General features: G+C 42.3%; 1 protein-coding gene across 10 annotated transcripts in view; it reads right to left on the reverse strand.

Annotated features, from left to right (window-relative positions):
• FGFR2 (fibroblast growth factor receptor 2) overlaps positions 1–15,883 on the reverse strand; it is an 80,770-nt gene that overhangs the window by 40,157 nt on the left and 24,730 nt on the right. For all 10 annotated transcript variants that reach the window (XM_069020162.1, XM_069020163.1, XM_069020161.1 and 7 more), the window contains 2 exons: positions 11,988–12,157; positions 5,809–5,932 (listed from right to left, as the gene is read on the reverse strand). In XM_069020162.1, the coding sequence (XP_068876263.1) occupies positions 5,809–5,932; positions 11,988–12,157 (294 nt within the window). The remainder of the gene's footprint in view (positions 1–5,808; positions 5,933–11,987; positions 12,158–15,883) is intronic.

Consider the following 15,883-nt stretch of genomic DNA (forward strand, 5'->3'; position numbering starts at 1 on the left):
AAATTCCTACTTGCACTTCCACAAGTAGTATACTGCACAAATTAGAAGGCATAATTAAGAATTATAATAACAGAGCTGAAACAATATCCTGTTCATCACTCATCAAAAGAAAGAGAAATACCTGCCTTGGGGCTGTAATAAGACAGAAAGTGGGACAGCGAGACCAGTCCTCCCCAGCAGACTCTGCAGGAAGCATTCCAAACATGACAAATTCACTGTTCACCCAGCAGATGAAGTAATGACACTAGTATTTGTCCATAAAATGTAATTTAGCCAGACTACTCCAATGAAATCAGAAGCTTTAATGCTATAAAACTACAGGGTTGGAATATTTTTACCTTATTAAGGAAAGGGGGGGAAAACCCATAAGCTTTCATTTTCCCTGAGCTGAACCATCACAGTGTGGGCTTTGTTTTCAGGAGCAAACCACACAGCCCCCAGCGCTAAACAATTTGCGTAATTCCTCCTGCGATGCACACACCTTGCCAAAAGCCAGGTGCCAGGTGTAAAGTCCACACTCTGGGCTTATCAGCACATTAAATAAAAGCATCTTCCCTCTCAGCCTAACCAGATACCTGAGGGCAGGCATCAGCCTGGATTCCTTTCTGGCCCTGCCTTGTCATGCCCCACGCCGCGAGCACCAGGGTGAAGACATCAAGCCAAAGCTTGTCCATGTGAAGAGCCAGTCAATAACTACAAGAACATCTGCCAGAAATGCAAGTTTAGGCTTGGTTGTAATACCTGCCCTTAACTCCTGCCAGACACTAATGATGCAACACCCAAGGCATGTTATTGAGTTGGTGTCAGTTCCTTTTTCGTATGTAACCTGAATCCTAAAAACAATTCTTTTGGAAATCAAAGAAAGAACTATTCTTAAGTCAAACTAATTCTGAACTTTATTCCAACAAGCCTCAGCAAAAAGCAAAACAACAATACATGTGTTTTTATGAATTCGAGAATGACAAAATGGAAACATGTCCTTAAAAAAAAAATATATGTGCTCATGCCATGTTCACAGCTAGAGACTGCAAGAGCACATGAAAGTCCAAAAATAAAACTTGACTAGAAACAAAGGCAGAAGTTTTTCCTTCTGTCTAAATGAAAGGAAACATAAACAGTGAAGTACCAACAGCAAAATGTCGATTCCATTTTAATAAGATTTTTAACAACACACCATAAAAAACCAAGAATAAAATTCATCCTATAGCCCTCTAAAACCACCAAGAGTTCAGAATAAAAGTGTTTTTCTGCACAGCCATCAGTAAAATCACTCATACATGAGATTTCTGAGGCACAAGCTTTAAACTGAGAGTCATTTAAAATGCTTTCTGGATGAGAAGTTACTCTCACACTGGTTTTATATGAAAATGCAAGTTACTGTTAAGGGATGGCGGCATGGTGTTCTGCCACCCCTAGAGCTCACTCCTCAGCAAGGAGAGCCAAAGGCATGGCTATTAAGCAAATTAGGAACTGCTCAAAATACTGCTAACCTGGCTGCAAAAGTGCTTCTTTTGAAAAAGAATATATTTGTAACATGCTCGTTTTTATAGTAAACCGCACGGTCAGATTACACATTCTTTGCAGAGGTGTTGTGCTTTATACATCCCAGTAAATGAGGCAACGTGGCAAACTTCACCTGAAACCAAACCATCCTTTGTCTCCCCGGATGACAACGTTAAATAGGGCAGAAATGGCTACCTGGACCAGGACTGCTCAAAGAGCAACCTTTTTTTCTTCTGTCATTCAAAACCCAAATTCAATTAGTTCCTCCACGCTCAAACAGAGCTGCCGCTGCTGAAATTGTACTCCAGCAATAATTGCAATCCAAGAGTGATCTAATTATATACAAGTCTCAGTGGCTGCATTCCCACGTTGCTTCCTACAACCCGAATTCACTACAATACAACTCATAAGTGAAAACCACATCGTTTTCATTCCTTCTCCCTCAAGACTGCACAACTTTATATACGTTTAATGAGAATGGAGTTAGTCTATTAGTAAGCTCACCATAAAAACCCAAGTTTCTACCTACTGTTAAATACAAAGGAGGAGAAAAGGCACTTCAGCTGCATGTGAAAAACCAGCTGATGGGCTGAACTATACAAGGGAGAGAACATTCTTTTAATTAAGGTACTGGATTAGGATTCAAAGACCAGCTTTGCTTCTTGGCTCTGTCACCAGCTTCCTGTGTGACCCAGGGCAAGAAATTTCATCACTCCACAGCTCAGGTTTTCATCTCTAAAATGGACAGTGACATTTCCCTCTCCTGGCCTTGCTGTATTTCTCGTGTAAGCAATTACTGTGTGCTGGCAGGTTGCCCTGGACAATAAGTATCCAATATTAATTGAAGCCTCTGGGTACTACTCTAATAAAAAGCTAAAATCGACTCATCTCCCTTTCACAGCATCCTGGTGGAGTTTGCCACCATTTGCCACTACTGCAACCTAACACATCTGAGTCCCTGAGCAAAGCCCTGCTTGAATCCCTGCTTGGAAATGGAGGAGGAAGGAAAAGGCCATTGACCAGGGTATCCCAAACATTTAAAGAATAACTTTGTCCAGCACAGAACATCCTGGCCAACTTGAATGGGCCATTCCTTGCTAACAGAGTCACTGTGCACAAGTATCCTGTGCAACAGAGACACTGCCAATGACTTGCTGCCTTTTTCCTTCCGTATTTTCTACTCCCACTGTAAAAAAAAAAAAAAAAAAAATCAGTGCAAGGGTTTTGCCAGGTCTGTAAATTTGAACAAGACCATCTGAGCTGACTCTTAAGAGTTCTTGCAAGTAATTACAAGGTAAAAATGAGAATACTTCACACCTACATTCTGACAAAACTTCTCAGCCCTGCTGGCTCCAGGCTTTTAATTGTCAAAGGAGTTCAAGGTTTGGAAAGTTATTGGCATATTCCTAACTAGCATTGTGTCACTATTTGGCACGATTTTTGCTGGGATACCTCCCAACTCTGTGACATAATCAGAGGGTTCTCTACATTACAACATATAGTCAGATGCTCATGTTAGTGTAATATGTTACCATGTTTAATACCATTTGCTATTACTTACACTTAATCAGCTCTGGAACCAGTTAAACCATATAGGAAAAGTAATTTCAGAGGCTTTCAACTGACAGTTTTCTACACAGAACTTGACCTAAAATTACGACCTGAAGTTTGTAAGATGCGGTCTGCATACGCACTTGCCTCTAAACAAACATTCGTAACTCTCCACAACCCTGTGGGAACTGGAAATTCATATGAAAACAGAAAAAAGGGCATAAAGTTAACTCTGTAGAACTGTCTCAACTAGAAAAACTGTCAGAGTTTCCCCTTCTGGCCAGCCTTAATTTACTGCTTCAGCAATTTTATGCTCCACAATTATTGCAAGCCTCCAGCCACACAGGAATGGCTGAGCACTCCAACATCAACCCCCCGTTAGGCTGAAATCCCAGTCTCTTGAGAGATTCACACTAAATTCAACCCAGGGTGCACATTCCCATGCACAGGTTTTCAAACAGACTCACAATTATAACCTTGAACCCATCAAATGAAATGAAGAAAAGGAGTGGTAAAATTAGTAAGCACGCAGGACTGCAGAATGCAGGTTGTGACTTGCAGAAGTAATTTTTGGACTTCTGGTTTCATTTTTTACAAGACACAAGCAGGGTCCTATGGGTGCCATCAGCTGGGTATCCAGCACCCCAAACCTCTCATCACTTTTGAAAACCTCATTATTTACTTTTCTGCCTCTCTATAGGGAAGGACTAGACATTTAAATAAATGACATAATCCTTACTACCATTCCATTCATTCATGCAGGTCACTATAATTTACTGCCAGGAAAAATAAACTTCTGCAAAATATTCCTCAATGCAAGACATTCAAAAGGCTCAAAGCAGGAGAGGAGGTGAGAGGGCTTCTGACAAATATTTGCTCAAGTGACCGCATCATCCATGAACACATTTGCTAGGAAAAAAAAAATGGGTGAAGAAATTTATGGTCAACATGAAACACACCAGGCTGGGACAGGAAAACAAACAGGGGGTAGAGAAGGGGAATTTTCAACCAGTTTCATTTCAGCAAGGAAAGGTTTTGAGTCAGCAAGGAAAGGCTGCAGGCAGCCTGAGCCCTGGGTGAGGTGGCCAGCAGAGAACCACACCATGCAGAACACAACTTACTGCAACAACTGACAGCCATCCCCAGCAGCCGTTGCTGCTGCACCCTCCATAAACTTTGTTTAAACAAGTGTTCAAACAAAAATGGCTCTGCCAGCCACCCAGCTCCCCTCAAGCATACCTACAGCTCACTCTGTGACAAAATATTGCCAAGGCTATGGAAATCCTCACTGCTTTCAGTGTCGACTCCCCAGACTCAAGCACAGGGGAGCTGGGTGGTTCACGGGCTCTGAAGACTTAAATGTGTGAGGGCTGGTGGCGGGGCTTTAGTCTGACAGCATCCCCATCACAAAGTGATCTTTCCCCTCCTCTGCTCCACAAAGGCTAGCTCTCCTTGGTATTTTCACAGGGAATGTTTTCCTTTCTTCTGCCCAGAAAAGCTGACAATTTGGGGGTTTCCACAGATTTAGGTGGTCTCAGAACAAAACAAGACACTACTTTTAAAGACCATCCAAAACAACGCAAGGAATATATTTTTACTCGTGTAAAACCAATCAAGAACATGGGACATTAATATTTTGTCACTGTTTTAGTCATACAACCCCAAACTTACAGCAAGATATTCCGCAAAGAATCTATGGAGTTGGGCTGTCTGTCACCAGCTGAAAACAGTATGCAATAATCAAATCAATTTTTGCTTTCAATAGTGATTGATCAAAAGTTCTATTCACAGAGCTTGTAATGCTCAGATCACCTCCCAAAGCTGGAGAGAGCAAAGCCTAGTCAAGGAAAACTTCAGAAACCATGGCTCAGATCCCTAAAGGTCCTACCAGCAGGTCCTATAAGAAAAGCCACACTGATTATTCTGGACAGCAATGCCTTTAGAGTCAATAAAATTGCTCACGCCCATCCAGGCTAATCAGCAAGACTAGAGGGGAATAGAAATGGTTCCTGAAATTTCAAGCTCTAAGTTAGCTAAGCATTTAAATAAACATCTGTGAGCCTTATTAAAGTCAACAGGATTTAGGTATTAATAAGGTAACATCATTAAGCCTGTGTTTAATAGTCCTGTGTAATCACAGCTTTGCTACTACTTAAAAATTCCCACAGCTGCTTAGAATTTGTCCTCAGGTAAAACACTTCTTCAGAATTTTTATCATCTGTGTTTTGGGCACTGCTCAGAGCCCACCCAACAGGCTCCAGTCAGATCTCTGTTAGACTGCTGTGAATGCAAAGTGCCTTTCCTGAAGCTCCAGATCTGCTCTAGCTGCACCAAAGTCAGTATCTAGCTTTTCATTAAAAAAAAAAAAAAATTCATCTATAATAACAGGACTCTAAAGGATTTCATAACTACAGTTATTAAAGTCTGTGTTAGTACAATTGTACAAGTAATAATTAAATTGTAATACTAATGATTAAAATTGCACCAGCATTTATTATTTGGTCGTCATGGTAAACTTGTGGGTGGATATTACACTTTTTGCCAAGGCAGGGGTAGATTAATCCTAGAGACACGAGTGAGACAGATGAATATATAAAGTTATGAAGCAATTGGCTGTGCAGTGAAATCTTATCTTTAGAGTACTGTGAAATCATCTCCAAAATAAACACAGAATGTATCAGCTCAGCTCTAAATGCTTTAATAGAGAAAGTCACGAGTTAAAAACACTGTCCTGCCCATGACAGCTTCACTTACCAACCACGTCGAGGTGGTAGGTGTGGTTGATGGACCCGTACTGGTTCTCCACTATGCACGTGTAGTTCCCCTTGTCCGACGGCACCACGCTCTCCATGATGAGGCTCCAGTGCTGGTTACGGACCTGGGGGATGGAACCAGAGAGGTTGGCATCTTCTCAAGCAGAGTTTCACCCTCTCCCCCTTCTGAAAGAACTCTTCCCTGAGTAATTAACTTTGTGTAATCCGTGTTTGAAAGCCTCTTCTGTGCTCGTTCGACAGTTCTGGACACTGAAATGATTTATGCCTGATCCAGGACAGCATGGCTTGTAGCAATGAAAGCTTTCACACCTTCTGCTATATATTCACCTGGCCCCTGCTCTGAGCACTGCAGATGTCAGTGTACACTCAGTCCTCCCAGGCTGACCAGGATGGCACCAATTAGCAGCAGTTGTCTTACTGGACTTTACCTTTCAATCCACTCTAAAGTGAATGCACACCCTCAGGATATTCCCCATCTGTCTCCAAACAGCCAGCTGGTAGTAACCACCCATGAACAACAGAGGATGGGTATGATCCCCTAACATCTAAGTCTCCATCCTTCCTAAAGGCACAGTTACACAGCTCATGTTTTAGAGAAACTGAGGGGTGATGTTTGGGATGCCTTCCCCCAACCTCCTGCTGCTCTGGGGTACCACAAGTAAGAAATGAATCCTAGACTCATACTGCCTCATGAGAAGTGCCTGAAGAAAACCCTCACGGAAACAGAGCATAAGGATATACACTTATCTCACAGAATCCCTCTCAGGCAGAATTTATTAAAGGTACTGATTCTGTTCCCATTTGAACTCCAAAGGAGTGCTGGAATTGGTCTCACAGCAAATAGGATCCAGCCAGTACTGGAAGGATACAGAGCCATCCAGTACATAGATATATTTCCTGCATCAGAAGTTGGCTCCCAAAATGACCTTTTGCTGGCTATGGACTAATTCCTTGTTTTAGCATTACATTTTTGACAAAGTGCTCAGAAAGCTTTACATTCTGTAGCTGCAACGTACAATTCTTCAACTGCAAAGTACATATTTCAGCAAATGGAATAAAACACAATCTGGTACAGTCATTTTAATCAGCCAAATGGAAAGCAGTAATTCAGTGCTGTACACCAGAAAAATTTATGGACCATTCAGTGACGCTTCCAGTAACCATACATTCTTAAAACATCATTACAACTATAGCTATGAAATCCTGCATCGTGCCTGACTATTTTGTAGGTCCTTATCCAGCAGGAAAAGCTGCACAGGGCCACATCCCAATGCCAAGAGCTGGGGTAAAAGTGTCTTCAGTCCAAAGCTTGGAAGAGAAGTTCTCTCTGTAAGGGGCTCCTGGCTTTCCTAGTTCCCCCAGCCAGTAATTATCTCAATAGCTGGATATTACTATTATTACTCAGTTGTGGACTAATAATATTAGCTAATGACTGGCCATGTGGGCTTTGAAAAGCAAAGAAGTGTGGACAAGACTCCAGCAGCAGGAGAAGAGCATGGATGCTACGATAACATCAGAAAAATGTGTGACACGGCCTCAAAATCTCCAGCCCAAACTTAAAGCTCCTCTCCTCAGCCCCTCACGTTAATGGTCAAACAATCACATTGATTTCATCAAAATGGTACCTTGACTTTTCCTCACTCTGTGAAGAGCTAAGGAATAAGTTTATAGAACTAGAAAGAGTTTATCAGTGTTACTTTAGCATCTCATTGTTCAGCTAAGCCACTTTGGAAGTCAAAGCTTGGGTCAGGAAGAATCACTGTCGTAAACTGTTGGTTAATAACAAATACAACTGCTACATGTTTTGAATATTTTACTTCTTAGGGAGTTATTTTGAAGGACACTTGGTCAAAGTGACCTGAACTTTTTGCCATTACAAGTTTAAAACACACTTCTCAGAATCAGAGCAAGAGTTTTTAACCAATCTAACTGCAAAACAGGAAGAACAGATCACAGTTCCACTGAAGTTAAAACAAAATAAAAATTGTAAACAAGCTGCAAGTAATTAATTTGATAGGAAAACACAAGGAATTGTTTATGCTCAATAAGAAAACATAACTAACTTACAGCCACAAGTGGATATACTGGATGGCAATATTAAAAAGTATTTGTGCAATTTCCCTTCTTGTAACTCCATGGACAGAGATAATATCTTTATAACAAAACAACAGCTTAAGCCACTTCGGTTTAAGCTAAACAACTGTTGCAGAAGCCCAAAGCATTTATGACATATTGTCACACAACTGGATTTATGTCAGGGATCTGGACTCAGCAAGATTCAGTTTCTTGGCTTGGTGCTTTCTGGATACAAGTGCAGCATTGCTAAGTCCAGGAAAAAACCCCTTTGCTGGGGATGAGCAGCCTCTTCTCGCACTGAATATTTCCAAATTCAACATTTCACTCTCAGACATGCCACAGTCCAGCCACATCCCTGCACCCACACAGCTTGAAACACAGGCTTTGGTAATGTGGCCTTTTTAAGTGAAAGGCCACATCCCTTCATCCAGGCTTTTTCCTGACCAGTTATGGATACTTCTAGAAAATTACTGACATGCTTTTTTTTTTTTTTTTTTTTTTTTTTTTTTTTTTTTTTTTGGGGGGGGGTGGTGTTTGGGGGAATCTTCTCCATCAAATCTTAAACCATTCTTCCAAACAATCTCTCTGAAAGATGCAATTTTTTAACTAAATTATCTATATCAAATGCATATAAACTGCACCCTTAAGTTATAGCTTGGAGGTGGGAAATAAATTGGAATCAAAATGCCAAAAAATATTGGTTAGAGACCTAGGAAAGGGCAAGGAATGTTTCATAGAAACTTTTTGCTTTTGGAATATCCCGTAAAGAATAGTGGACAGTTCTGTTCAGTCTTAAAATGTGTGTCTTCACTGAATAGATAATGTCATGAAAAGTTGTCACTTAGCTAAAAATGGATCAATTTTAAACTAATTTTGAAGGAAAGAAGGATTAGAAACCAAAATAGAACTCTCCACAAAATCAGTACAGTTCAGACCACAGACACACAGCAGTACTGCTCAGGCAGAGAGAACAAGTACAGAACATCCCTGCAAAGGCCATAGGCTTGTGCAGTTGTTCCTATAATCAGAACTTTTCTTACTCTGTATTTACCTGGCTGAATTTAAGTGTGTGTAAGACGACTGCAGTGATGAAGCTTATCCAAAGGCATAGGTGAAAACACACACGTGTTAATGCTTAAACAGTAACAGCTGATAGAAGTACATTTGCTTTCTGGGTGGTGTACAGGAAAGAAAAGGCTCCTGTGGTCTCAGGGAGGATTTAGATTATCAACTCAAAGAAAACACTAAATGCCTCTAAAGGCCCAAACAAGAGCTATCATCACTTCAAAAAATCACAGTAAAAAGGATTTAGATGTTCAATAACTGATCCCATTCTCTTTATTTTAAGGAGATTGGGTATGTCTTGAAAGATCATACAAGGATCAATTTTGAAATTCACCACCCAGAATTAGTCAGAGTGCAGGAATTCCGCCCTGGAAGCTATCTTGGCCAGCACATACACCCTCCTTCTAGTCTGCCTGAGTGCAAATTGACTCAAGACATTCCCCAGTCCGAGGGACAAAGTGCTACAGGCCACTATCTGATTTTGATAAAAACAATACACCAAGGGATTTCTTAGCTCTTAGCAGGAAAGAGGTGGCTGAAGGATTACTGGGAAGCTTCACGTTTTCTCTCCCTTCCCTTTGTCCCTTAAGGCTTCAAAGGATGATTGTTTCTTCTGTCAGATACGGTTTGGTTTCAGCTATTCTATCCCAAAGTATTGTGAATATCTCCAGCAAAAATGCCCTCAGATTCAAGACAAGAGAAGGTGCAAGACTTATGAGCTGCTGTGATACCTGGTTGAAGACAGACCAACACTGATAGACTCAGTCCTTCCTGAGGATTCCTTCATTAAAAGTTCCTTGGTATAGTGGTGTCAAGAAAACGCAATTTTCTCTCTATTCTAGTATAATTTTGCACGAGCCCACAGTGACTTCAGCCTGCCCCTCTGACAAGATGAGGACACAGGTTCCAAAAGCTCTGGAGTCCTCACTCTTCAACACCCATACACTGGAAACAAGCTTCCATCTTCAAAGATGATTATTCAAAATGACAGAATATAGAGTATACATGGATTTGGTTGATTTGACAATGGTAAGTAAATCCTACAACATAATTTAAAATGTAATGTATTTCTGAGCAACAAGAAAGTCTGAAATCCTCAGCTGTGTGCCTTTTTTTTTCCTTTGGACTAAAGAGATATAAGAAGTTATGATTTAGAATTAGATTTATAGGCTTCACTTATCCAGCTGGCTTTAGGAACAGGCATCTGTGGCTCCTTCCCAGAGTACATACATACCTAGGAAATTGAATACATTTAACACACATGACCAGAAGTTTAATTTGTGCCACTTAATGGGCACAAGTCTAAATGATCTCACCCAGCTCCCCAGCACAGACTAGCAGTGCCAGCATGGGTGCCCCACACGAGCTGATTTAGCCCACCAAAGATCCCCCTCCCAAACCAGACACCAGGTATCTCATCCTGCCTCTAGACACACATTTTCCTTCATGGTCTTCAAGAGTGATATCTTCATTTCCCCTTCATCAGATGCAAAGTGTTCAAATAACAGTCTGGTTAGTACCAGAACAGTTAGTATTATTTTCCAAGACAGGATTAGTTTGGTTGGTTTTTTATTTTTTTTTTCCTTAATTGGCGCTTTTTTTGTTTTTAAAAAAGCACTGAGAAGGGCAAAAATCACTGAATTGGAGCCAATTCGTTAACACTCCACAGTGTTATGAAAGGCAGAAGGTATTGCCAGGTGTACACTCATAAGCAACAGTAATTTATGGTGTAAGCAAACATAGATGGAAAAGTCTACTTAGATAATTAGTGCTCATGCAGGGAGACTTTCTGGGCTCCGCTCTCTGCTAACACAAATGCTGGAAAAACTGACACTTTCTACAGTAAATCCAGCTAGAGAGGAAAGGAGACTGAGGCTTGTCCTCCTCTGCACTGGAAAACAGATTTTTTGCACCGAGCAGGACCTGAATCAGCGGCACAAAGCAATGGCTCAACCAAGGCAGCCCCCCAACAACGCTGCAATCATGGGGCAAGGCAGGGGTGCAGGACTGGGGGGCAGCCTCAGGACTCAGAGCTGAGCTCTGGCTGGCAAAGCCAGGTAACTTGCGCCTAACAATGACTGCAAACTGCTCGGAGCAGCTCAGCACAAAGCTCCAGGCTGGGGATTCCAACCCTGACACGAGGTGACTGCCTCAGAAACTTCTCCTCTTTGGGGAGGAGCTGCTGAGGTGTCGGGGACGTGAGGAAGCTGCTGAGAGAAGACCCAGAGAAGAGGTGAAGGGAACTCAGAAATGGCAACGCTTGAACAGCAATTTGCCATCAAAGTCACGCATTCCCAATTCCTTGGAAGAGCAGGATCAGATGACCGAATCCTGACTTCTGACCTGACCTAGGCAGATACCACGAGGTTAAAGGTCCGTGCACTAACACACAGAGCGAGCTGGCCTCCCTAAAACTCTCCCTTAATCAGTAACCACCAACTCAAAATAAGACATCTAATCTGAAGCTGTTTAAAATTCAAACAAACCCTTCCAAGTAATTGCTGTTACTTTCCCTCAAATTCTTCCCATTTCAGTTTCACAGGCCATAAACTCTATAGAAAATAATAACTTTTGACTTCCAAGCCTCCCTTTATTAAACTGCCTTACACTCACCAAAGCGAACGGTCATGTTTTTAACAATGCAGCCAAAAGTGAATAGAGCAAAACAGTCTTAATCTGCTTTGCAAAGTCAGTCTTTAGTTTTCCAAATACGTCTCTATAAATAATCCTTAGCTGTGCTGCTAGGCTAGAAGCTTGAATTTCAGAAAAAAAAATAAATATAGAATTAGTGTTCAGTAACCGCCAAAGAAACCACCCACCCTTCCCCAGAAGAAAACAACTACCTCCTTTTGCTTCCACGTTTGATCCAAGGCCATTAAAAGAGTTTTCTGTTGACTTCAGCAAGTTTTTGGTTTTGGTTTTTTTTGAGAGGGAGGAGGGCTGGGTTTGAGAGGTTGTTTTTTGTTTTACAGCTTTGGTCAAGAACACAAATTACAAAATCCCATCATGAGCCCTTACCTTGTACCCGCCAATGCGATGTTCCTGCTTAAACTCCTTCCCGTTTTTCAGCCACCGCATGGTCGGCGTTGGGTTTCCCATGGCCGGGCAGCGGAACTTGACGGTGTTGGCGGCTGGCACGGCATGGAGCCTCTTCTCCATTTTGTCCGTGTGTGTCCAGTAAGGTGCCCCTGTTCCAAAGGGAGACATCCAGAAAACATCAGCACTCGGGAACTGAGCTCCCTCTCCAGCCCCTTCCACAGCTATAAGGAGCCGCACGTACTCGTTTTAAGCACGGTTTAGGCAGAGTACCTAAAGTACCATGGAGATCATGTGCTGCAAGTGTCAGCCAGGGTTTTGCAAAAGGGTCAGTCTGCTGCTCTTAGTATTCAATTTGTGACAAAATTCCAACAATTAACCACAGACCACCTTTGTTTTGCATACATCAAGTAAGACGGAGGGACCGAGTTTTCATCAGATGCTTCTGACCTCAAGCTGAGTTACTATGAGGGTTCAAAATCAGAGTTCCTGAGCCTCAGCTGTGAAGCCAGACAGACCAAGACAGAAGTCTCTTGGAAGCATCAGCCTCCACGTTTCCCCTTCTGTGAGACAGGGGATAAAAACGCCCACCTGTCTGTCAGCACGCTAAAACCTACAGTGTGTGATGCCAAGGTGACCCGTGCTGCTACTGCCATAGAAACCACTGAAATGTACTTACAAATGGAACGTATTTCTGAAATCTTAACCCAGGAGGAGGAAACCAAATGAGTAAATGTGGATCAGCAAAAAACATTTATCATTTTGCAGGAATTTCCCACACTAATGAGCCTCTTGAAGTCCAAAGGGTCAGTGACATCCAAAAACATGGCATAAAAGGAGAGTGTCTTTCTCAGCCCACATTGTCTGAGGTGATCACCCTTCGCAGACCCTGACATGGCTCTCCTGGCTCTCACTCACTCCTTGCCACGTCCTGGTCCAGCCTGCACCCACATTAACATAGTGAGAAGCACATTTGTCATGTACCAGTGGAGGAAATAGCAGAACAAAATTTACAACTACCCACACATTTTCACCCTCCAAAAAGTAAACTTGGATGCATAGATCCAAAAACAAGGTTATCCCATGCTCTGGATCCTGGCACTACTTCGTCCACATTTCTCAACTACTTCATAGCCTTGCTTCAGTTGTCTCACCATAATAGTTTTTTTTTAAAGTTAAAGATTCAAGATCTGTTTAATAGTAGGAAACATTAATTTCTTTTACAATGGAGTTTTCCTGAAGCAAATCAGATTAGCATGGAATTTTTAGGACTAGAGGGGTCCAGAAAAATAACTCCATTTCTCTCAGCCCTGTTTCATTTCCTTCATTAGCAGGCCAACACTCCACCATAAATAAACTCTTCCGTTCCTCAAATATTTATAGCAGTTCTTACAATCAGTGCAAACTCAGAAATCCTGCTACCCCCCTCTCTAAATAAAAATACAGCTGGACAGAAAATACAGGAATAAATCCTTTAACAAAGTCCCTCTCAGTATAAAGAAAACATTCTAAAAGCAAGTCCTATAATGATGCTATGAACGATAAGTGTTTGGGTTTTTTTTTTTTTTGCCCGAAGTGGCAATTAGTGTTAAAATTAATGAAGTAGAAAAGCAAAGCAAATTTGTGCATGTAATCAAAATAGAAAATCAAGTAACTATTGAAAATTTAACTGCAACACTAAGGAATTGTTACGCAGACTAAAGTGAATTAGGGATGCAAGGAAAATCACTGTTAACATTATTTGCTAAAAGCAGGATCACATTAAAACAACAGAAGACTTTAAACAAAGCCAACCAGAGGAATTAACCACTACACTCAAAGGCCAAATTACATTACAAGTACACCACGCAAAGGCAGAATTACTTGCTGGTACTGAGGCTGCTTTCTCCGGACTGCTAAAAAGTCTTGCACAAGGCAGCACAAGGTGACCACTACTGGTCCCTACCCACAGCTCCCACAAAGGCAAAGCAAACTGGGGCAGGTCAAAGACAATCAACCATCCAAACCAGTTTTATCACCATCCCAGACAGAGCTGAGTGCTTCCTTTAGCCTCCAAATGGGTACTGCTAACCCAGCCACTCTGCAGCCAGCACGGTCACTTCTCATCACGTCCATCACATGCACCTTTCTCATACATATGGAGCATAAAAAGCTCAGATGCAGCCACTGGCAGGCACAGCCTCTGAGCCACGGGCTCCACAGCTCACCCATGGCAATGCTGCCCTGCAGCCCATGGGCTGGATGGGCCAAACTCTGGGAAGCTCCCATCAGGGTGCAGACTGGGACCAGGGCACCGGAGTCGGTCGGGATGCAGCCACCAGCACCTCCCCAAACAAAGCTGCTTCATGCAGCCAGGTTTGTACCATGTCACAGTACAGCCCAACCTCTGGTTTTCTTGAAAATAACTATCCTTTCCATGAACAATCTGCTCCTGGAAAGGCTCCAATACAACAAATGCACAGGGAGGGAAATCTCTGATGGAGACGGGTGCAGAAAAGAGGCCAGGAAGAGGCAGGCAGGAATGAAGAGAAGCAGCTCAGTTTTGTCCCACAGAAGGGGAAAGGAAACACCCCAGAATGGGAGAAAGGACTGTTTGGAAAGTTTCCCCTCACACAACCCTCAGCATAACCTGCAATGCTCCTGAATTACAGGTCAGCTTGGAGAAAAACTTGCAGACTTCACATATGGAAAACACCATCTGAAAATGCTCCAAGACATCCTACATTTTTGCTATTGGCAGCTCCTCAGCATGTTTAAGCAAAAGAGGAAAAGGCAGCAATGTCCACAAACCATCACACTTGCCCTCAAATTGTGCTTTCATCCAGTGATTGATCTGATTAACACACAGCTTTTTTCTTTATAGATTAAATCATCATAACCTAAAAACACCTTTTACTGCTTCAATTTGTCTTGAAAGGAAAAACACCAAGCTTCACTAAGCCAGTAATGAACATAGTTAATGAGCAGATACCACCAGGTGCTGACTGCTCTCACGGGCCATGTCCATCACATCCCATCACTGCTACCAGGACAGGTGGAAGTAGGTGGTAGCACTACTAGAAGTTCACAGTAACCACAGGGCAGACTCCAGCATGAGGCAGTAACAAGCAGCAGGGGAACGGGTGGGAATTCCTGATTGCTTTTAGAGTTCTCATTAGTGAAGAAAATATCCTGCTGACCCACACTGCACTCCGCTGCAAAGACATTACATCCCATCAGCCAGATCTCCTGCATGTGAAATTGAAATTAGGAAGCCCAGGGGACCACTTCACTTCAGGACTCCTCAGTTTTTATTTGGACTTCACTATACAAAGAAATACAAAAGTAGTCAACTGCAAGCCTGCCTGACAAGCACCTCAAGCAGGCAATAGAGTGCCTGAAGTGACCACATCAAACCCCTCCAAGGTCTTCAGTACTATTGTATTTGACCTTTAATTAAAAAACACTTCTAGGCAACATCCAATTTTTGCTGCTCCCCTGAGTGGGTTTCCACTCTACAGGATTTGATGAATTTGAACCTTGTTTCATCCTTTCTGAAACTCTTCAAGGCAGGAAAGGAACAGCATGTGGATTACATTTAGATACTTTTTGTTCTTGGTGCCAATTTACCATTGCTTGGCCCAGAAGAAATTGTTTAAAGGGCGATAAGGAAAAAAAATTGTAAAGCTTCCAGTTGCCTGACCAGCATTCGAGGCAGAGCAGCAGCATCTTCAGGGCTACCCAGGAGTCTACAGATAAATTAGTTGGTGGACTTGATTGCAGCCACAACAGCTGCTGCCAGCATCAGATCAGGATCACAGAAATCTCTCAAATTAGGGCTACCTCTTAAAACCACAATGAGGATGAGGCAGTAAGGCCAGCAGTGTCTTTTCCACTGC

This window comes from Aphelocoma coerulescens, chromosome 6 (genome assembly GCF_041296385.1).
Source record: "Aphelocoma coerulescens isolate FSJ_1873_10779 chromosome 6, UR_Acoe_1.0, whole genome shotgun sequence".
NCBI lineage: Eukaryota > Metazoa > Chordata > Aves > Passeriformes > Corvidae > Aphelocoma > Aphelocoma coerulescens.